General features: G+C 38.5%; 1 protein-coding gene across 1 annotated transcript in view; it reads right to left on the bottom strand.

The window, feature by feature from the left end:
- Window positions 1-6,863: 6,863 nt before the first annotated feature.
- The window catches only part of vcana (versican a), an 89,766-nt gene continuing 71,619 nt past the window's right edge, over window positions 6,864-25,010 (bottom strand). Inside the window, exons 8-12 of the mRNA XM_023824050.2 lie at window positions 15,550-15,708; window positions 15,235-15,317; window positions 9,029-9,173; window positions 8,597-8,779; window positions 6,864-8,517 (exon numbers count right to left, since the gene is read on the bottom strand). Of these exons, the coding sequence (XP_023679818.2) occupies window positions 8,408-8,517; window positions 8,597-8,779; window positions 9,029-9,173; window positions 15,235-15,317; window positions 15,550-15,708 (680 nt within the window). The 3' untranslated portion in view covers window positions 6,864-8,407. The remainder of the gene's footprint in view (window positions 8,518-8,596; window positions 8,780-9,028; window positions 9,174-15,234; window positions 15,318-15,549; window positions 15,709-25,010) is intronic.

Raw genomic sequence — 25,010 nt, 5'->3', positions numbered from 1 at the left:
TGTTACAGAAAATGGATGTATGGACTTTGCAAAGGTTTTCTTCCAAATATTGTTTAGAAGCTATTGAAATATCCACATTTTTTCATTTTTCAACTGACCAGATTTATTTGTTTTTATGCATGTATTTTAAAAACATTTCCCTGTGTACTAGTGGTTTTTGTTCCTTTATCCAGATGTGGTTAGTATATTGTGCTCTGGAAGCTAGACTATTTTTCAAATCATTCTACTTATGCATCTGCCATAAGCACAACATTGGATCTCAGTGTGTGACAGGATCCTACCCCAAGAAGCACAGGACAAAAGTCAAGGGACACCCTAAACATGATACAAAATTGGCAGTTTAACCAATTGACTAAACAACTAAACAAACACAGTGAGGATATAAAAACTCCACACACACAAAACCAGGAATGGAAAGTTCAAACCCTGCATGTGTGAAGCCACACTGTCCAGTTTTTAAATTCTTCAAGCAATTGAATTGTTAAATAATCTGAGTATTTTATTTATGTACTAATTTTGTTTTTGCAGAATTTCAGCAAAAATGACTTTGAAAGGCAGAAACTATAAACTGTCGGTATATTTCCTCTTAGGTTTCTTTAAGACAACAGATGAAAAAAGAAGGAATGAAAAAAAAAAACATTTATATTGCATAAAATATCCTTTTAATGCCAATGTATCATCATGACAACCATTTCTGTGTGACACCAAAACAGTGCGGAGGTTCAGAAAATGTCTGACATTGTGCAAAACAGCACCACACATTTTGATAAAAGGAACTTTAGTAAAGCAAAGTTCAAACGAAAAAACATTGTTATGCATTTCTGTCCATATGTGTGTTTGCATGTATTTGTGTCTCTCTCTCTTTAAGTGCTTGAAAAATACACATATTAGATTTAAGGCAGGGGAATATGTGAGAGGAGTATACAGTAATTCAGATGGAATGTTTGGTACAGGGAACGTGAGGAAGGAAGTAGGATTTTAATTTTGGGATGGATGCAGATAAGTGATGCAGAACAACAGGAAAACATTTACTTGGGTGAAACACACTATGTTACACCCAAATAAGTTTATCCCATTATTAAATGTGCAGTACTGTTTGATCAAACAGAAAAAACATTGTATGATCTGTTGTTAAACACTGTATGAGATTGTTACACAGACTGGAAGCATGACCAGATGGATGTTACCATCGCTTGGCATAAGTAGACAGTATCATATGGCATATTGCTAGCCCAGGAACAGATCAAAATTCATAGTTTGATGACTACTGTACTGACAGTGTATAACTATTCCACCCTCCTAAAGTTGAAATATTCTAAGTCAAACTATTATAATGCAAGGAGCATCAGTATACTTATGGATTACTGTGTAATCAGTATCCCAGTCTCAGCCAACTGAAACTTTACAGGTGGGGTTGTTAAGGTTCTTTGTTCACCACAGAGGCACCACAGAGTCTTTTGCAATGATGGAATTTACCTAACCTTCTGTATGTTCACAATATTAAGGCGTACTCTTTTGAGACTGAGACCATGTTACCCATCTCACTGTGGCCAAAGACCAAACATGAGTATGTGCATTGCTTGCATTAACCTTGCCTGATGTTTCTCATGTTCAGGCATTCTATGTAAACTTTCTGTGACCTGGGACAGGGGCAGAGGAGAAGAAGAAGGGGAGAGGGAAGGATGGATTTCTGGTCAGTGAGTCCACAGGCTGTGCCTGCAGGCTCTTTCTGGCACAGTGTGATCACTGGTATGGGGGTCTGATGGCCTGAGCCCTGTTTTCAGTGCAAATTAACGGTTCTCCCCTTGGGCTGAGAAGCAGCACAGACTTGATAGAGTTGCAGGGTCCTACAATGCTCACGGCTTTACACATTTATCATCTTAAATGGTTAGTGAGGAGATTTGAAAAATAGCTCAAAGCAGTTGAGATAATTTTACTTACTAATTTTGCTTACTAAATTGCATGTGAAAGTCCTAATAGAGCAATTTTAGCTACAAATCATTCTTGTGAGCAAGGATGGACATAACTGATACACAAGTACGCATTCACCTTTAAAAATGATATGTGCGACAATTGAAAGTGGTAACAGTGCATACTTATTTTATGTGCATTTGCGCTGAAATAAAAACAAAATATAATGCATTTTAATATTTATATGCTAACTCTACTTCATTTGCAATGAACAGGTTAAAATGCAAGGTATTTTCTTGTCAAAGCTTTTTCTGCCTCACTAAGGTAGTAGATTTCAATGTATTTCTCATCACCCATCACGTTATATTAAGTAGTTCATTGGATAGTTATGGCATATGATGCATTTTTAAACCCTTTGAGTGTTCTTAACTCAAAGATGATTGACACACATTTAACCATTCAAAATGTGAGTTCAGCAGTCAAGCACAATAAACATACTTGTTGGTTTGTGGACAAGACATTGATATGCTATGAATGAAAGAGCCAAGAGTTTTATTTTTAAATTATTTGATTGGTAAATATTGTTCTTGTTCACTGTAGCTAATGTCATGCATATAATGTAAATAAGACTATTCAGTTTTTGTTACAATTATTTTTATTATTATTATTTACCCCCATAGTCAAAAAATCTGTTAAGGTAGATTTGAGTTATCAAACAGGTTCCGAACACCCTGCGATTCTGAAAAGGACAAATGGTTATAGAAAATGGATGGAAGGATGGATTATTATTCTGCAAAAGGAACATGTCAGTGCAATTGTGCAGTTAAGTCTGTCAAAATAAGAGCAAGGGAATTCCTAACTATTGAAAAAAATCAGGGGCTAAGTCAAGCTTGACTTTTATTTTATTTCATTGAAGAACAACTGGCATTGGGGCTAAAATACTCTGGGATAGGCTTAAAATACTCAGGGCTATAGTGATCGGGCCTAATGATGCCCATGGATCAGAGTTGTCCATCCATCCCATATATTATCTTCCCATATTGAAAAAAATGTAAAAATTGAAATGCTGTGTCCTATTCTTAACCAGTATGGGATGCTATTCGTCCCGTATTTTTTGGCCACACAATTATGTTGTTGCATAAAAGTCAGATATAATTTGCTGTACTAAAATATGGCAACTAGTTACTGTTACAGTGATGCTGCAGAACACTGAGAACAGAAGATCAGGTGAAGTGTCTTTGTAAATGCTATTATCCAAGAATTTTTTTTATTTCCTTTAATGAATACTTTTATTGTCTAAATTTCTTCCAAGAAGATGTTTCCTCACTAAAAACTGAGCTATTGCACTGGCATTTCCTGCCTTGTGTCCTCTACTTACAGTGACCATGTACTAGTGATCATGATAAGTGAATGGGTATGGATTGTTACTGTGCTCCTGAATAACTTTTAAAGGTATCACCATGGAAGAGTGATATGAAATCAGAATTAATTTTGACTTGCTTCCCCTTTCTCTTATCCAATATATCTAACTCATAATATTCAGTGGTGTCATCTCAAGATACCCAAATCTATTGGATTCCAATCCTATTGTCAATAAACTCTCATGACCCCCCATGCAGTCCATTTTGTGTAAATAAATGTCTTCTCCCCATACATCTCCCAGCTGGAATACGGTAAGCAAAGATCTTCCATCTCACAGGTGATGCAGCTGAACAGACACACAGCGCCCTGTTCTTGGTTACACATGCCATATGCAAGGTCAACTATATACCACACACGTAGATTTCCAGCAGATCCAGCACACAGTTTCATATATAAGTGTGAAAAAACATCTTGTATCTTCACACTTCCTGATCAGTACTGCTCACAGCTCCAGTTGTGGCAAGTTTATTCTCTGTCTGTTGCTTATTTTTGAAGAAGCAGGAACTGCTCTCAGTCTTTAAGTACTATTGGAACAGCTGAAGCCTAAAGGCTCAATGCTCACAGATGTGTTGCATTAGAAAACAGAAAAAAAAAACATTGTGAGTCACACTCTTTCCAGAGTCTTATTTCCCCACTGAATCAGAAAATTAAATTCAAAGTTTACAACTTTACACTCTTAGCATGCTGGAGTTATGCATTCAAGCACAGAAAATGAAATTCAACATTTCTGTAACTTGCAAAAAAATCAGCATATCCTGACAATGAGTCATTCTATTTTTAAAGAAAATAAATTGGCAAGGAAGAAGACATGTAGTGGAGAACTAAAAAAAGCTTTGCATTTTTGTTGTGGAAACAGGGCTTTAGGGTGCTGGATGCTCCATAGGCAAGACTCCATTTGATCTGTCACATGGGCATTTATCATAAAAGAATAATTAAATTAAAGTATCTAAAAAGAAAATGTGACAGAGACTGAATGATTAAGATGTGCTGAATTTTGATTGCAGTGGCAGTAGCATTGCAGAGTGAATGAGATCTAGATAGGTGCTACATTTGATTTCATATTCTTTTTTTGCTTGTTTTTTGACACTTACCACAGTCAGAAAAGAACATTACCAAGAGAAATCACATAAAAGATCATTGTATTAACACAGGTAGACAGAGATTTCAGTGATCAGCTGATTCTACCCTTCTCATTGCCAAACATTATTTACCATTTTTATCGATTGCTTTGGAGCATTTCTGAAATGCAAAACAACAAGTGAAATCTGCCACAACGTGGACTGGGTAAGCAGGAGCGGGGAGACAGAGAATCAGGGAATACGGGGTTTATTAGGAATCAATCCCACACAAGACACTGGAGACATGCAACATCAATGACCGGACTGGGGAAAACATACCTAACGCAGACTTCAATATGTAGGACTAATTAACAGCAACAAGAAACAGCTGGTAAACACAGGGATTCCACACAGGGTAGATGAGGGGGCGTGGCACACTGGAGGATCGGGCGAGCGGGGCATGACAAAATCTCCACACCATAATCAATCATTTCTCATTGGTTCACACAAATTTCCATATATTTTACTACATATGTGCAAAAGGTTCTGTACAATTGTCATCATTTGGCATAATTTTTAGTTTCTTTAGTCTTGCTGGTCAAAATAGATTATGTATGGTTTCCCATTGTAATAATTAAATTTGGTCACTGGTCTGCGAGACTCTGCTCTCCGCACCAGGATTGGCCCCATGATCTCTCGTCTCCATCCCGGTGCTTTACCCAGTACAGGGTTGGCATTAGTGGGGCAATCTGCATGGCAGGATGTTCATCAAGGTCATCGGTTTCATGGGGCTCCTCCAAACCCGTCCTTCAGCGGGTTGTCCTCGAGCTATCGAGGTGTGTGGACTGGCAGTTCAGGTTGAAGTAGGTGGCTAAACGCAAGGGAAAGTGTGCATGTAGAAATGTGTAGCATGACAGGCTCCTGGAGATAGTCGCTAAACCATTTGTTGAGCCTATTTTTTGAGTCATCATTTGGCACAATTTTCAGTTTCTTTAGTCTTGCTGGTCAAAATAGATTATGTAGTTTCCCATTGTAATAATTAAATGCCCAATACTATGTATGTGTGTGATCATTGTGTTCGCCACCACATGCAAAACAGTTAACCAAGCTGCGCAAAAGATATTGTCACGACTTAAGGGACGAAGGACTCAAGGGCAGGTGTTGTAATAAAACAAAAGGGGGTTTATTTGAACTAAAGGAACAGACTGGAAACAAACTGGACCACGAGGGATCAAAACAGGAGGATTGGCAATAGGGAGGTTCGACATCAATGACTGGACGGAGGAACACAGGACTGGGAAGCATGTATATACAAGACTAACAAGAACATTAATGAGAGGTACAGTAGCTGGGAATGATTAACAGGAGGGTTAGGAATGGGAGGTAAGGAAAATGAGTAACATGTGTTGCTTGTTAGGGTCACACTAGGGAGGAGACAGGAGGGTCAGGTGGACATGGCAGTCAGCACGTGACAGATATATTCTATAAATTGCAGTGATACGGCCTTGTTTAGTTTTTGGGTCCCACCATGTTGTCATTTTTTTTGTTATTGTATTGCCATTTTGTTGTGTTTGTGTTATACAGTGCTGTATGACTATTTTGTTTACTATTGTACTGTATCTTGAGATCTGAAGAAGTTACATGTACATACAAGTGCATTCTCTTGCCAGAGAACTTTACATACTGTAATGTAGAGCCTTACAATGTTGAAACTGATGTTCATCCATTCATCATCCGTCCATCCATTTTCTGTCCTATTCAGGGTCATGGGGGGGTTCAGAGCCTATCCCGGAAGCTATGGGCACAAGGCAGTGAACAACCTAGGATGAGGCGCCAACCTATTGCAGGGCACACTCACACACCATTCACTCACACATACACACCTACGGGAAATTTGATAACTCCAATTAGCCTCAGCATGTTTTTGGACTTTGGGGGGAAACTGGAGTAAGTTACAGACTTATGCAGCTAAACCACAGTGTAGTGTATGCAGCTAAACCACAGTGTAGTGTATGCAGCTAAACCACAGTGTAGTGTATGCAGCTAAACCACAGTGTAGTGCCATATGCATAAACTGTTTTTAGAAATGCTCCAAAGAAACTGAGAAAAACTGTATAACCTTGGTTTTGTAATGAGATGCTGGACAAGCTGGTGTCCACATACTTTTGGCCATATAGTGTATATCTGATGGAGGTAAATTTCTGGAGGCAAAATTTAGTTGTTCCTAATAAAGAATTAAATTGCTTATGCCTGTCCTGTGCCACTACCACCACCAAGTGGTGCACGAAGAGCACTATATTACTTCAATTATTTGTACAGTTCTGGGCTTTTATGATGTACAGTATTGCAATGTGGAGTCATTGCTATTTTAACATCATAATGCCGTTGGAAGACTGTAACATGGATGGACAGAAATTAACAACGTATGCATAAACAATATAATACAAAATATTTCATTTAGTCAAAACACAGTAACAGTTAAAACAAGTAATTTTTTAATCAAAGATTCTCCATAGGGTTAAATACAGTATCAAAACAAGTTTTTAATTGTATTGATTTTATTGTATTGCTGGTATTTTATCACTTAATGTTTCTTTTGTCTCATTAACACTGCAAATGGAAAACTTTTTTTATCAATAATATTTTTTCATTTAATGAAAGGAAACACATCCCACTCATTAATAAATTAGATGTCTTATTAAATGTATTTTTCAAGTCTTTCAGGGTTTTTTTTAATAAGTACATTCTATTCATATCTTTTTAAAATTTATTCACGAAAAAATGATTTTATCAAAAAATTACTTTGAAAGGCTTAAAAGACTTACTATGTGTAGAGGATACTAGTAGAATAGTAACAATATGGTCAAATTTTCATGTAAACATGACACAAAAGAATGAAGAAATACACTTTTCTGTAACTTTAATGTGTAACTTAAATGTTCATGGATTCACTAAAATATCTTGCCTTTCTTATTGGCTGCAGCATTCAGACAGTTCATATCTATTCATCTACTTTTAAACATACTATATTTAAATAATACAATAGGAAAATATGAATTTTATTCAGTTAATTTATCAATATATAATATTTTTTAAAGAAAAAAAAACTAAATTAATTTAATTTTCTGTCTGTAGGTAAATGTTCAAAGCTGCCTTTATAAAATAATAAACAAGGCAGGCAGTCTTTGAAAACCATCACATTCATGGCTGAAATTACAACACAGTCTACAGTATCATTTTCCCTAAACCATTTTACTCCAAAACTTTATTATCTCAGGGTATGTCACACATATAACAAGATTCCAGAAGGATCATTTACCCTCATCGTCAGCGTGATTTCTGTCGCTACCCCCGTCATGGATAGTTGATGTAGAATTGGAGGTTGTCTCCTCATATATTCATTTATATTTCTGATAGGATTATGTTTTGGTCTATCTATTGACAATATTCAATATAACTTGCTTGTAGATTAAGCTACAATGCTTCCAGCCTATGTACGTAAACAGCATAAGAACTGTCAATTTTACTCTCATAAAGGAGTCTGTTTTCATACTGATATCTGACAAATGATATGATATATTTACATTATTCAGCATTATACTGTATACTATTTACAAGTGTTGCAGCTTGTATAGTCCCACCATAAAATATTTTGGGAAGATTTCAATCACATGTTATGTCATTAAGGAAGCCGCTATACTAAAATATATTAGACAAGAAATATACAGTGTTGCACATAACAAATAAACACCATTACAAAGCAAGAAATCACAACTGACATTCCTCAGCATAAAGATAATTCCATCAACACAGACAGAAAGAGATTTCAGTGACCAGCTGATTCTACCCTTCTCATTACCAATCAGTATTTAGTACTGAAAAGGAAAAAAAAAAAAGATTTCATCTAGTGTGTAAAGCATCTGTAAACAGTTGTTTCAATGTTAAAAAGGCACTTTTACTACTTGGACACAATGCACAATTACCAAGGAAATATGTAAATGTCTGTTCTTGTATTCTTATTTGTGCCAGTTATGGAGGTGTTTCAGTTGTTCACTGGACCACTTCCTGTTATTGTTGTAGAGATTGTACCGATATTGCAGTGCGTAAGTCCTTTGATATGTTGATGCTGAACAAAATACAGAAATAGACAGATTTAGTTTCTTTGATGCATACATAATATGTTCAAACGCTACCTAAATACTTACGCATCATGCAGGAGATTTTAGGATTGTCCCATTGTCCATCTCCCCTACACTTGATTGTCGGAAGGTGTCTCTGGATGAAACCAGTTTGGCACTGGTATCGCACCAGGGAGTTGATCTCATAGCGGGGTCTTAAAAATCCAAAGGTGCGGGCATTTTGCACAAGTGGAGGCTGACTGCATGCAACTGTGAGGAGGGACAAAAGAGTCATGTTGAGTCATGTTGTGGAGTTTTTAAAATATAATATATAATACTCCCATTACTAATTAATAGACTTTTATCAAATGAGACATTTACAGAGTACAAATTTGAATGGTCCTTGGGCTTAGTGCCATATTGTAATCAAAACGTGTGTTTTGAATATCGCAATGAAAAGGCCACAGGAAATCCTGATAGAGCATTCAACAGTAGTGGTTTGGAAGTGGTGACGGATACCTGTTCCCTTCTTGCAGGTAAACGTGAGATGATAATTACAGGGCACATCATTCCACTGCCCATCTTCATGCCAGATCATAACCACACAGTCCTCACCAGATGTGAAGAAGCTGTCAGGCTGATTTGGTCTCCAGTTTTCATATTGCTAAAAAATAAATGATTTTATTTAATTCATGGAAAAATACATCTATTCAGCATTAATACTGAATAATTATTTTGTTCATGTTTGGATAACCAAAGACATTTTGGTAAAAATGTAAAAATAAATAACTACAATAACCATTGTAGTTTGCATGCTGCAAATGTAATAGTTTGCATGTTTTTACATGTTTACATTTTGCATGTTTTGTTTTGGAACTATGGAACAAAGAAGGATGTAATTGTTTATGTTCTTGTTGTGTATCCCAGGATATGGTAAAGCACACAAGCTTGTTATGAGTTCATCAGGAACATTGGTTTTAAAGCCAGATAGATTCTAATAGATTGTGCCGAGCAGGGACGGAATGGAGACAAAGATGCAGACGTCAGGGTATCGGGGAATACAGGGTTTAATTACAGGTAAGGCAGGCAAAACGCAGACGGACAATACAATGACCGGACTGGGGAAACAAACTGAAACGCGGACGAAATACACAGAACTAATGAAAACAACCAGGAACAGCTGATCACACGGGGATTCCACACGGGGTTAACGAGGGGGCGTGGCACATGGAAGGAGCGGACGATCGGGGCAGGACACATTGTTTGGATGCATTTATTTTCTTACTTTACAAATTATTGTTTTGATAAATTTGCTTAGATGTGTTTAGTACAGTATATGCTCTTCTTGTTTTATCCGGTTAATTTTGTGTTTAAATGCTAAAAAAAAACATATTTAGGTGTAATTTTTTGGGGCCGGGAACCAATTAATTGGTTTTCCATTATTTCTTATGCGGAAAATTCGATCACAACTCAATCTGTTCCTCAGCCGGGTTGTGCGACTATACACTATACAAAACATTATGACCACCCCCATGTAGAGTGATTAATGTACACTTGTAAAAGTGGTGCGTGTCAAGCTGTGGGATATGTTAGATGTGAAGCCAACATTTGGTAGTCTTACATTTGGAACTTTTACATTTGGTACATACACAGTGTCCATTGTGTACGTGAAAATTGAACAGGAGTGCATGTCAGCAATGTGAAAGACATTTTAAAAGTAACAGTTTCAGTTTTCCAGGAATTCGGTTTAGTCATTTCCAAATATATTGACCTTTCACATTCTTGACCAGAGAAAAACTTTAATTTATGTAAATTCTAAACCCGTTTTGCCTGGAATGGTTACTTGGATTCCATTACAGCAATTCAGTGCCTTTTCAAAGTACCTTAATGTACTAAGCTTTCGGAATATGTTTATAGGTTTTAACTTTTGATTTAAAAAACAAATTTAAACTCAATCTTGTTTTCTGAACATACACATCTCTATCAGGTCTGTATTCAATGAAAATGTTGGGTTTTCTGCTGTTTCCTACATTCCAGTTACTTCAACCTGAACCTCTTCTAGCGCTGAACCCAAGCAGCAGTGTTGAGCTGCTCTATGCCTCGCATGTATGAACTGATCAAGCTGCTAGGAAGGGCTTATTGATATCCATCCTTTATCTCACCAAGGTACCCCTTAGCCTGGATGTACTCTTCAGCGCACCAATTTTCAGTTGGAGGTGCATCATCCTCACTTTTGCAATCCATGGATCAGCTACCACCTTCCAGAGGCTCATGGACATTATACAGTGGCCTACCTAGACTCCATCCAGCAGACAGGACTCATGGGTAACCCTGCCAAGTGCCACCTGGGACTCAGCAAAACCCTCTACCTCCAATTTTTCAGTGGATGGGTTCTGCTCTGACTCCAAGAGAGGAAGCTTTAATCCATCCAGATTTTCCTCCACCCTTTCCCAGGTGAAAAAACACCCTGTGCTTTGTATCTCCCAGGAACTCACCCGCACTGGATGACAACATATCACTGTGGAGAAGGGGATTGGGAGGGGGGCACACAAATGTACCTCAAGGACCCATGCTCCAGTGACAATCCAGCTGATTACCTGTAACTGGTGTAACGATAACTGGGGAGGGAGGTATCACACCGGTGTTCTGTCGATAGTACCAATTAAATTTTTTTTCTTAAGCACATGTAAAATACAGACTCAGCTTCATTGTGGTTTATTTTTTCATGCCCATAAAGCTATGCTACCTTGGTGTGAAAACTTCGGCCAACGGTCTTATTTTTGAATTTTTACTTGTAAACATATAAATACAAACTGGTTTTGCTGCACAATTCAGAAGTTTGCTTTTGCTCAGGATGATTTATTTGTTTGTTCATTTATTTTATAATTTAGTTTATAAGTTCTACTGATGAAGGGCTAAACTGAAATGTGAAATAGGCTATAACTAAGGTAAAGCATGGTTATAATCGAGAAGGAAAACGACTAAGCACAGGCAATGCCTTCAGGTGCCACATGGTGGCAATAAAGTCACATTTAGGAAGTCGATGTGACTCAAGGTTTTATTGTCACAGTTCCAGCGTAATGGAGTATAAAATGTTTAAAAATAAAGTGTTTATTTTTTTCCAACAATGAAAATGAAACAGCAACTTACATATTTAGCTTTTCTAAAGAGTTATCTAAAAACCTGTGAACAATCAACAAAATGACATTAATTGCTTTAACAAAAGTAACATACATTTGGAAAGTTCCGAAATTTTCCCAGTGGTCGGTCTTGTGAGGGCTGAGCGCAGATCAATCGTAGGAGAAGATTAATGGATAATGCTTTATGTCATTGGCGATCATGATTGGCAAAATATACCCTGGAAACCCCCCCCCCCCCCACCACACACACACACACACACACACACCCGCAGAGAGTGGTGAAATATACCACAGGCTGTTTTTTGTTGCCAGTCTGCCCCTAAATATGACTGAAATAAAAGCTACAGTACCAATAATAATAATAATAGCCTACTTCACTTTAGTGAGATGCATATTTTTGTAGAAAGACGTCACCTTTGCAAAAGCTCCTGAGTTTGTAGGCCTATATAAAATGCTTCAGTTATACACAAAGTTAGAGAAGTATTTTGGCAGTAAGAACGACATGGATAAGCTCCAGCCTCATCCACTCTCTGGGCGCCGTGTAGTGCAGGGCTTTTGGCTTAGGTTGCTGGCTCAGATCCATAGTAAATGTCATCCTTGGTCTCATATGATTGTTCGCAAGAACTGTACATATTTGCCAAGTCACTTGCAGAGGTTATGCTCATTACATAGCTGGCCTTTCCTAGGTGAAAAATCTGAGACTCCATACCACTCTGCATGGTAAATTAAAGGTCTCCCTTAAGATCATAAGAAATTTACAAACGAGAGGAGGCCATTCAGCCCATCAAACTCGTTTGGGGAGAACTAATAGCTCAGAGTTAAAATCTTATCTAGCTCTGATTTAATGGAACCCAGGGTTTTAGCTTGCACTACACTAACAGGAAGACTATTCCATTTTTGTTAAAAAAAAAACAAAAAAACAACAAGCAACCCTGTATATACTTGGATGGTATGGGGGCAGTTTGTGGGTCATTGGGCTAAGCCTGTGTGCCTGTAATTACAAGGTCGCTGGTTCAAACCCAGCCTCAGCATGTCTGCGGCTCCTTGAGCAAGGCCCTTAACTCTTGGCTCCCTGGGCCCCACTACAGGTGGCTGCCCTTCACAGACAGCTTACTCTACAAAATAGAGGAAGTTGAGGGAGGCATAAAGACAATTTCCCCACAGGGATAAATAAAGTATCAATTACTATGTACAACTATATTTTATTTCAACAAACCAAATGAATGTACAGTACATCTGTGTAAAACATCTGGTAAAATAATGGTCTATTCACTACAGGCAAATTTTTGAATACTTAAAATTGAATGACAGAATTAAGGGACATACAGCAATGACCTAAAACAATATGATTACCCCCATGTGAAGTGAATAATGTTGACTGTCATAAGAAACAGTGCATATCAAGGTATACAGGATGCAACAGACAATGAGATTCATTGGACCAAGCAATCTTTTTCCATTGCTACAAGGTCGGGTTCCTATGCTCGCATACCCATTGAAGGCGATTTTGGCTGTAGACAGGGGTTAGCATAGGCACTCTGACTAGCCTGTGGCTACATTGCCCCATACGCAGCGAGACTCAATCAGATAGTCAACATTATTCACTTCACATGTGGGTGGTCATAATGTTTTGCCTCATCGGTATAAATTACAATCCAAATAATGTTTGACAGAAGCAGATCCAGTTACAGATCTAGTTATGACATACAATTATGATGTATGATGAACCATACTGTCTACACCTATTTTCATGACTGCATATCTGTCAGGGTCAGCCCCTGTTGTCACTCTGTGTCCCTTCCCCGTTTGGCCAGCAGGCATTGCTGGTCATCCCGTCCTTCATGTTTGTCTTTGAGTTTCCCCTGTTCTGTTGACCTCATGGCTCAACACCTTGAGCGTCTGGTTGTCTTTGTACCTTCTGTCCTGTGTTTGTATTTTGCTCCCTAGTGTTTCAGTTGAGTTTGTCTAGTTATTGTATTTGGTGATTTTGTATATGGTTTTTGGTTTTGTTCCTTGTGCCCCTGCTTGTCTTTACCTGTCTAATTCCCCAGTGTTCTGATTCCTTGGTTAGTTCTTAGTTTCCCTGTTTAGTTCCTTTGAGTATTAGTTTCTCCTGCACCCCATTTCCCTGGTCTTTCTTAATTAGCCTCACCTGTCCTGTGTTAGTCTCGTTACCCCTTAGTATTTTAGTTCCTGCTTCTGTTCAGTTCCCCAGTGGTTCATTGTGTGCGCGCTGTTGTTGATTGTGTTTCATGTTAGATGTGTATCCGGTTTTTGTTATTTAGTTTTTGTTAATTAATCCCTTTTTAGTTTTTGACCCCTCGTGGTCTTTTTGGTTTTGTTGTGTTTGTACTGTTTTCTGTTTTGTTTAATAAACCCCGTTTTTTGAATTCTCGGAGCCGCCAGTGGGTCGTCCGCCCCTTTTTGTGCCTGATGCCTCGCTCCCGTCCCCGAGCCGCCCGCAATCCTGACAATATCAGAATATTTAGGAATTCATTTATTGTGACAAAATTTAATGCTTTACATAAACTGCACCTTATAATGCATTTGTAGAACATTCAGTGCACCTTCATTATGCATTCATAAAATATTAATAAACAACATGTAAATACACTAATAACAAACATTATTATACAATTGTGATGTTTGTTATTATATAATGGTTGTTATTAATGTATATAAAGCTGTTAAAGTATGTTAGGATGTTAAGGTATACTTACATGCTGCTTATGAATGTTCTATGAATGTATTATAAATACTTTATGAAGGTGCGCAGAATGACCAATGAATGCATTATGAAGATGCAGTTCATCTAAACCATTTCTGAATTTTGCATCAAAATTCATCAAAAAGACAGGCATAGTACATTGTAATAGGACAAGAAAATATTTAAATAATTTAATGTGCAGCTCTGTTTGCACTGATTTTCATACTGTTCCATTGAAAGGTGCTGGTATTGAATGTGAATTCTACTGAATACTGTCTTTGGCCAGGAAAGGCCCTGTTTGTAACCTTTCCATTCCCAAATTGTATTTGAGATTGTTTAGACATCAGTGGCTTATAAAATTCACAAACCCCAAAGCTCCTCACAAAAGTGTTCCATCAGACATATGTTGCATGTTTGCTTAAATGATCTCTGCACAATCCCCCACCTCGTCCAGCCCCATGCTTATGTTTTCACTGCTTGCCTAAGCCTTTACAGTAGCTCTCCTTTTATTTAAGATTCATTTAGCTTGTTGTAATGCATTGCATCAATACCTAAAACCCTCCTTTTATTTATAGGTGGATTAAAGAACTGGTTTTGAAGTGAGATATAATTATGTGTTATAGGCAGGAATATGGCAACTATGAGCAACTCACTTGGTTGCCATTGACAGAGCTTGAAGAAGAGCATATGTCATGCCAACGCCCCCCCCCCCAAAAAAAATTAAAAAATAGACATACAATGTCTGCATGCCTTCTATAATGAAGGTTAGCTCTCTCTGGATATTGCAAAATCAAACTCCTGTATAATGAACATTTTCAAATTACAATAACAGGAAAAAATTGACAGCATCCTAATTTAAAATTGGAAATGATTTTTACCATAGGTTGGCCATCAGTCCAGCGGAAGTCGTTTTGGAACATCTTATCATTGAGACCAATCCATTGGTAGTTATTTCCCAAACCTGTAAAATAAATAAATAATTGTGTGTGTGTGTGTATATATATATATATGAATGAATGATATAAATATAAATGATGTAAATAAAAAATATTTGTGATTTTAGGCAGAATGGGTAAGAACAGAAAGGGAAAAGGGGCTAGGGGAAATCAAGTGGGGAAATCTAGGTTTTTTTCTCAGTGTTCGTTAATTACACACATGGTAACTCTGATAAGAGGCAGTGACACAGCACTTACGATTCACAAACAGCTGCTCTTCCTGGGAAAGAATGCTGGTGAGATGGGCTCCCATTACACGGCAGTCTCTCTCTGCTGCTTCCCAAGCACGCCGATGAACAAAATATTTGTAACAGTTGCCCTGGAACTTGTGCCAGCCGTAATCACATGTCTCAGTGTCTAAAGAGACCCATTAAAGAGAAATTAGACAGTTGAATAACAATTAATGTTTTAATATAATACTAACTTTGTTATATATAATTACATTTAATTATCACACTTGTTTGCAGTGTAATATGTCTGGTTTGTAGAGAAATAACTTCAGATTATAAGTCAATCAATTCGAAAAGGACTATTGCATAATTCCTCTTCAAGTTACTTCTACACAAAACACAATGCACAAAACAAAAGTTGTTGAACTGCTTGGCTGGAGAAATTATATTTAAATAAATTTTAAATGCCCTAAACATGTTTTATAATTTGAACCATATATATGATAAACCTAAGTGATTATCCCACTTTAATAATTTAATTATATAATGTTGTAGTATATATGTCCTTATAAATAAAGTGGACCCTTCCACATTGCAGAGGTTAGGGGCTCCTATAATATAAGGCAGCAGCTACTCTTCTCAGGGCTCTCTGCTGTCAGGCCTCAGTCAGCTGCCCAGTCCAGATAATATTTGCACAAGTGAGAGGCTGCCATAAACACACTTGGCGTCCTCCAAACCAGCAGTATACATATATTTTCTGCATTTATGAGTTACTAAACATTTTGTCTGTAGTCTGTTGGTCGTCATGTGTCCTGAAATTCCCAAAACAGGGTTGCCAAATATCCCATTTAATTTCTTCGACCCTGTGATCTACTGAAAGAACAAAAGTCATGATGCAGAAGGGTGAACTGTATGTATATCATGTATCTGGAGAGAATGTACCCTGTATAAAACTACTGAATGCTTTTTATGGTTTTATATGTCTGTCATTTACAAGCATGGAAAAAATAGAAAATAGAATGTCTGGAAGAAAAAGAAAAACACAGTATCTTCAGAATTTTTAAATTCAAGGGATAGTTCATCTTGTATAAACCATTTTTTGTGTAGAGCACAATATGTAACAAGGTAACACCAATGTAAAATACAGCAGTACCTCCAGATAATCCATTGGAAAAACACACACACACATACACAAAAGTTCTCTAAAGCTGATCACCTGGTCACTTGGGTTTTCCTACTACTACTGCGCCAACGTCACTTGACATCTCACACCAGACCATTGCAACTCTTTACTGAATCAAGGGCATTGCTAAAGATTTTGGTTCCCATGAAAGCATATCATATTGGGGCCCCCAGTCCAGACCGATCCAGTTATTTTCCAATTTTTTTAGGGCCCCTGTCACTCAGGGGCCCTTGGTATCATCCTACATTTCCCCTTACGGCACCCATGACTGAAATGACTACCATGTTGTTTTACCAAACAACTGCAGATGATTACAAATGTGGTAGCATGTCTAAAACTTCTGTAAAATGTTATAAGGATTAAAAATGCTCCAAAGCCACTAATCGTCTCTTGTTTTGGCTCTCCATAGGTGTTTGCATCAAGTTCAAGTCACTAGTGCTGGCTTTCAGAGCCATTAATGAATGGACATCCATTTCCATGGAGATGTTGCTCAAGACCTACACCCTATCTTGTCCTCTTCAATCAGAAAACCAATGCCACTTAGAGATCCTTCCACCACGTGAGAAATCTCACTCAAGATGTTTGTTATGTGTGGATCTCTGAACTGGAAAATCACATCCAATCATCAGATTTCCTATCAATGTTCAAGAAATGTCGTAAAAACCATAATTCTGGGAAAATCACTATTAGCCTACACTAGTCTATGTTCCTTAAATGCTGTTAGTCATAGAGCAGGGTTCTTCAAATCTGGACCTCGATTCCAAATCCAGGCCTTGTTTTCAGATCTCCCAGGTAGTTAGTTTAACAATTACTGATTCTGATTGGTCAGAGGCTTCACACCTGACTGACAGGTAAAGGAAAGCTGGAAAACCAGCAGTGCTCGGACCTCGAGGACCATGATTTGAATAACCCTGTCTTAGAGTATTGATTTGAATCGATTTCTTACTGAGACATCACACAGCTCCAGTGGTTTGTCAGCTCGATGCACAGTACAGTACAGTACCTTGTGTAGTGACTTTTATCATTAATGTATACTACGGCTACTACTACTATTAATACTTATTATTATTATTATTATTATTATTGCTATTTACTGTATTATTTATTATTTTTCTAATTAAAAACAGACTTAGGACCTTGTTTGTAACCTGCGGACTGCCTGTGTACAAATTTAAAACAAAGCATGGAGGCAGTAATATGAATAATAAGACTTGCAGTCTTGTTTAATTTCTTCATGAAACTGATTGAGGATCTTCAATGATAATTTAAGCAGAAGGTCACTAGTTTGAAAAGCCATTACAAATGCATTCATGTTATTCACATATCTGCATACATTATAAAACTACCTATTAACCAGAAACCAGAAACTAATAAATAATTAAAGGTGCTAATATAATAATATTAAGTAACCAATAAATAAGAATAAAACCTATTATTGCTGGTATACTAAATTTAATACTGAAATTTGTCTTGATCGTACATTCTTACTATATTTACAGATAAAATAATTACCAGCAAAATAAGAAGCTTGTCAAAAGCCAATTAAAAAAAAAGTAATTTAATGTAAAGCCAAGTGGTCTCACCTTGTTCACAAAGAGTTCCTTTGTAGGTAGGAAGGCAAATACACCTAAAGGAGTTTAGGCCATCAAGGCAAGTGGCTCCATTGTGACATGGATTTGACTGGCATTCATCAATGTCTATGTGCAAAGAACCAAAATATTATTAATTAATAATAATGCAACCAGTGGATAAAATTAATATTTAATATTAATTATAGAATAAACTAATGACATCAGTATTTAGAAGAGAAGAAGCCTCAAGCTCAAAAGGACCATTTAAATCTAAAAAATTACAGCCTGTTTGTACATACCCATTTTTGTCTATTGGGTACAGAATATATTTCATGTCAGGTGATCATAAGAACCAGCATGTTCAACATACCTATTTCGCATTGATCGCCGCTATAACCGGGAGCGCAAATACATGACTGGATGTTTCCTATTTTGTAGCAAGTGCCAGCATTCAGGCAAACTGTTTCAGCACATGAATGAACACCTGTCAAGAGTGAAAAATTATCTATTATCAGGATGATTTGAATTTGGATTTGAATACAATTCATACGATTCTGAATATAACCCGATATATATGGAATGAAAGCTGATATAAATGGAATGAATGTTGATATATATCGACATTCATTCCATATAGTCTGGGTTTCATTCCATATATATATCGGCTTTCATTCCATATATATCAATTATTATTTCCTGTTTGGCATGCCATAATATATATATATATATATATTGTCTATATAGTTATGCTATAATCTGGCAAATTATTAATAGCTATTCAATTGAAGGACTGTAGAAACAATCTATATTTTCACAACTTTCAAATTTATGTCAATTAACAATGACAGTTGCAATCAAATACCTGCAATATCTACTGTGTAAGCTTCAATGGTATGTCTTTGTCCGTAGTTTATTTCAGATTTGAGGGTGGTTATTAATTCACTTGAAGGTAGCCCAGCTTCAAACAGTGCAGAAGTATATATGTCATCATAGTGCATTATGCTTCCTTTTGTCATAGGTGTTGCTTTTACTGGCTTTTTCGAGGATTGTATGCTAGTGGTTTTAAAAGTGGAAGCTGTAATAGACTCTGTGATGTTCTCCAATGTACCCCATTTTGATGGCTGTTTAGTAGGAATAATGAACTTTTTCAATGAATGATGGGTCAATGGTGGGAAATCTATATCTGTGTCAAAACCTTTTGCTATGTCTGGTGTTGACGGTGAGGATGGTGTGACATTTAAGGTTGTTATGTCATCATTTTCTTCATTAAAGACCTTAGGCAACAAAGATAGACTTTCTGATAAAACAGTATTCACATTAGTAGTGATTGCATCCTTCATCATTGTTTTAGACATTGTAAAATCTTCTTCAATGATTTCCGTCACACCAGAGAACAATTCATTTTTCTTATGCACTTCATTAGTGGACATAATAGTATATGTTATTTCCTCGATATTATCAATTACGGCAGGGGATGATTCAACAATACTGGTTTTAGCTTGGCTGCTAATGGGACTTGGTAAAAAAAATTCTTCCTCTTCATGGTTTTTGTAAACTACGGAGGTAATGGGAGATATTGATGTTGTTTGTGATAAAAGAGAGAGAATATCACTGAAAATATATGGATATATTGTGGTTAGTGGACTTCCTGAAACTGTAGCTGTTGGTGCCCCAGTTCTGCCAATTGTGTGATTTTTTGAATCTTCAGTCACCCCAGTCCTTGCAGACAAACTTATGGAATGCATAGCTGTCTCAGTAGCTGTCAGCGGAATTTCATCTGTTGCGTTAGATTGCTCAGTAGAAAATGGTGTTGTTTGCATGCTTGGAAAATGAAGGACTCCAGTCCTAGATTCCGCTTCAGATTTTAATGTACTAGACTCAGGAGTGGACCTAGTCACATCAGATTCCACAGTTCCAAGCCTTTGAGTTTCCTCACTCGAAATTCCTACCCCCGTGAGGGAGACTGCAGATTCTATTTCATCTGTGGTTGGAAGGAGTGTAGGTCTTTCTGTTCCCACAGTTTGTCCTGTCAGTTTGGATTCTGGTGCAAATGATGATGTACTTACAGGTTGTTCAGAAAATGGAGTGCTTGATGTTTCTATATCGTGCGTTATGACATCTAATGTTGTGCTTGATTTTGTTACATGTGAGCTTGGTACGGTTGAGGATGATGGAGTTAATCCATCCTCAGACGTTTCTGAAGTAAACTGGAAAGGTACCTTAGTTACAATGGAGTCTGATGGAGAAATCTCTGTCATTTGTTCTGAAGGACTCACTCCTGCTGATGCCGGAATGACAATGTCTGTTGCTTCTGTGTCTAGTGCCGGTTCCTTTGAAATGACCACTTCCTTAGTTTTTGTTACTGCGGATTTGTCTGTGAATGCTGAAAATGCAGTGGCATATTTGCTAGTGACTGTACTACTCAGCCCAATAGGCGTCATAGGAGGAGGCTGCCCCATGATTTTGTCTTCTTCAATTGAGCTATCTAGTGCTGAACCATTAATTTCATCGACTGCAGAACCTTCAGTGTGGTCCTCTGTTCTTGTGACACCTAATGTATAATGAAGTCCGGGTTGGGTCGCAGGTGTTGCTTCGACTTTCACTGTTGTCACATCACTTTCCACAGTTTTCTCTACACTGGTAACCATGCCTGAAGTACGGGCAGATGTTTCAGGGGTTGCTGATTTGATTTCTTGTGTTATGCCGGTATCTGCAGTTGCGAATTTTGTGGCACGCGTACTTAGGTCATCCGATGACACTGTGGTGAATTTTTCACTGCTGATTGTTTTGGGTTCAGAGGATATTCCAGTCGTACTTAGATCTTTATCACTGACTGCCGAGGGTGGAAGAGAGGAATCCAGTTTGTATGTAAAAGGAGTTATTGCAAGTGTTACGTCTGGACTCGCTGTAACTGTAGCTCCTGGTGCCCCAGTTGTGTCTACTGTGTGAATTTTCATATCATCTTCTTCAGTCACCCCAGTCCTTGCAGACACACTTATGGAATGCATAGCTGTCTCAGTAGCTGTCAGCGGAATTTCATCTGTTGCTTTAGATTCCTCAGCAGAAAATGGTGTTGTTTGCATGCTTGGAAAATGAAGGACTCCAGTCCTAGATTCCGCTTCAGATTTTAATGTACTAGACTCAGGAGTGGACCTAGTCACATCAGAATCCACAGTTCCAAGCCTTTGAGTTGCCTCACTTGATATTCCTACCCCCGTAAAGGAGACTGCAGATTCCATTTCATCTGTGGTTGGAAGGAGTGTAGGTCTTTCTGTCCCCACAGTTTGTCCTGTCAGTTTGGATTCTGGTGCAAATGATGATGTACTTACAGGTTGTTCAGAAAATGGAGTGCTTGATGTTTCTATATCGTGCGTTATGACATCTAATGTTGTGCTTGATTTTGTTACATGTGAGCTTGGTACGGTTGAGGATGATGGAGTTAATCCATCCTCAGACGTTTCTGAAGTAAACTGGAAAGGTACCTTAGTTACAATGGAGTCTGATGGAGAAATGTCTGTCATTTGTTCTGAAGGACTCACTCCTGCTGATGCCGGAATGACAATGTCTGTTGCTTCTGTGTCTAGTGCCGGTTCCTTTGAAATGACCGCTTCCTTAGTTTTTGTTACTGCAGTTTTGTCTGTGAATGCTGAAAATGCAGTTGCATATTTGCTAGTGACTGTACTACTCAGCCCAATAGGCGTCATAGGAGAAGGCTGCCCCATGATTTTGTCTTCTTCAGTTGAGCTACCTAGTGATGAACCTTCAATTTCATCGACTGCAGAACCTTCAGTGTGGTCCTCTGTTCTTGTGACACCGAATGTATAATTAAGTCCGGGTTGGGTCGCAGGTGTTGCTTCGACTGTTACTGTTGTCACATCACTTTCCACAGTTTTCTCTACACTGGTAACCATGCCTGAAGTACGGGCAGATGTTTCAGGGGTTGCTGATTTGATTTCCTGCGTGATGCCGGTATCTGCAGTTGCGAATTTTGTGGCACGCGTACTTAGGTCATCCGATGACACTGTGGTGAATTTTTCACTGCTGATTGTTTTGGGTTCAGAGGATATTCCAGTCGTACTTAGATCTTTATCACTGACTGCCGAGGGTGGAAGAGAGGAATCCAGTTTGTATGTAAAAGGGGTTATTGCAAGTGTTACGTCTGGACTCGCTGTAACTGTAGCTCCTGGTGACCCAGTTGTGTCTACTGTGTGATTTTTCATATCATCTTCTTCAGTCACCCCAGTCCTTGCAGACACTCTTATGGAATGCATAGCTGTCTCAGTAGCTGTCAGCGGAATTTCATCTGTTGCTTTAGATTCCTCAGTAGAAAATGGTGTTGTTTGCAAGCTTGGAAAATGAAGGACTCCAGTCCTAGATTCCGCTTCAGATTTTAATGTACTAGACTCAGGAGTGGACCAAGTCACATCAGATTCCACAGTTCCACTTTGAGTTGCCTCACTTGATATTGCTACCCCCGTAAAGGAGACTGCAGATTCCATTTCATCTGTGGTTGGAAGCCGTGTAGGTCTTTCTGTCCCCACAGTTTGTCCTGTCAGTTTGGATTCTGGTGCAAATGATGATGTACTTACAGGTTGTTCAGATAATGGAGTGCTTGATGTTTCTATATCGTGCGTTATGACATCTAATGTTGTGCTTGATTTTGTTACATGTGAGCTTGGTACGGTTGAGGATGATGGAGTTAATCCATCCTCAGACGTTTCTGAAATAAACTGGAAAGGTACCTTAGTTACAATGGAGTCTGATGGAGAAATGTCTGTCATTTGTTCTGAAGGACTCACTCCTGCTGATGCCGGAATGACAATGTCTGTTGCTTCTGTGTCTAGTGCCGGTTCCTTTGAAATGACCGCTTCCTTAGTTTTTGTTACTGCAGTTTTGTCTGTGAATGCTGAAAATGCAGTTGCATATTTGCTAGTGACTGTACTACTCAGCCCAATAGGTGTCATAGGAGAAGGCTGCCCCATGATTTTGTCTTCTTCAGTTGAGCTACCTAGTGATGAACCTTCAATTACATCGACTGCAGAACCTTCAGTGTGGTCCTCTGTTCTTGTGACACCTAATGTATAATTAAGTCCGGGTTGGGTCGCAGGTGTTGCTTCGACTGTCACTGTTGTCACATCACTTTCCACAGTTTTCTCTACACTGGTAACCATGCCTGAAGTACGGGCAGATGTTTCAGGGGTTGCTGATTTGATTTCTTGCGTGATGCCGGTATCTGCAGTTGCGAATATTGTGGCACGCGTACTTAGGTCATCCGATGACACTGTGGTGAATTTTTCACTGCTGATTGTTTTGGGTTCAGAGGATATTCCAGTCGTACTTAGATCTTTATCACTGACTGCGGAGGGTGGAAGAGAGGAATCCAGTTTGTATGTAAAAGGGGTTATTGCAAGTGTTACGTCTGGACTCGCTGTAACTGTAGCTCCTGGTGCCCCAGTTGTGTCTACTGTGTGATTTTTCATATCATCTTCTTCAGTCACCCCAGTCCTTGCAGACACACTTATGGAATGCATAGCTGTCTCAGTAGCTGTCAGCGGAATTTCATCTGTTGCTTTAGATTCCTCAGTAGAAAATGGTGTTGTTTGCATGCTTGGAAAATGAAGGACTCCAGTCCTAGATTCCGCTTCAGATTTTAATGTACTAGACTCAGGAGTGGACCAAGTCACATCAGATTCCACAGTTCCAAGCCTTTGAGTTGCCTCACTTGATATTGCTACCCCCGTAAAGGAGACTGCAGATTCCATTTCATCTGTGGTTGGAAGCCGTGTAGGTCTTTCTGTCCCCACAGTTTGTCCTGTCAGTTTGGATTCTGGTGCAAATGATGATGTACTTACAGGTTGTTCAGAAAATGGAGTGCTTGATGTTTCTATATCGTGCGTTATGACATCTAATGTTGTGCTTGATTTTGTTACATGTGAGCTTGGTACGGTTGAGGATGATGGAGTTAATCCATCCTCAGACGTTTCTGAAGTAAACTGGAAAGGTACCTTAGTTACAATGGAGTCTGATGGAGAAATGTCTGTCATTTGTTCTGAAGGACTCACTCCTGCTGATGCCGGAATGACAATGTCTGTTGCTTCTGTGTCTAGTGCCGGTTCCTTTGAAATGACCGCTTCCTTAGTTTTTGTTACTGCAGTTTTGTCTGTGAATGCTGAAAATGCAGTTGCATATTTGCTAGTGACTGTACTACTCAGCCCAATAGGTGTCATAGGAGAAGGCTGCCCCATGATTTTGTCTTCTTCAGTTGAGCTACCTAGTGATGAACCTTCAATTACATCGACTGCAGAACCTTCAGTGTGGTCCTCTGTTCTTGTGACACCTAATGTATAATTAAGTCCGGGTTGGGTCGCAGGTGTTGCTTCGACTGTCACTGTTGTCACATCACTTTCCACAGTTTTCTCTACACTGGTAACCATGCCTGAAGTACGGGCAGATGTTTCAGGGGTTGCTGATTTGATTTCTTGCGTGATGCCGGTATCTGCAGTTGCGAATATTGTGGCACGCGTACTTAGGTCATCCGATGACACTGTGGTGAATTTTTCACTGCTGATTGTTTTGGGTTCAGAGGATATTCCAGTCGTACTTAGATCTTTATCACTGACTGCGGAGGGTGGAAGAGAGGAATCCAGTTTGTATGTAAAAGGGGTTATTGCAAGTGTTACGTCTGGACTCGCTGTAACTGTAGCTCCTGGTGCCCCAGTTGTGTCTACTGTGTGA

This window comes from Paramormyrops kingsleyae, chromosome 2, assembly GCF_048594095.1.
Source record: "Paramormyrops kingsleyae isolate MSU_618 chromosome 2, PKINGS_0.4, whole genome shotgun sequence".
Classification (NCBI taxonomy): Eukaryota; Metazoa; Chordata; class Actinopteri; order Osteoglossiformes; family Mormyridae; genus Paramormyrops; species Paramormyrops kingsleyae.
This window is presented reverse-complemented; position numbering and strand designations above follow the sequence as displayed.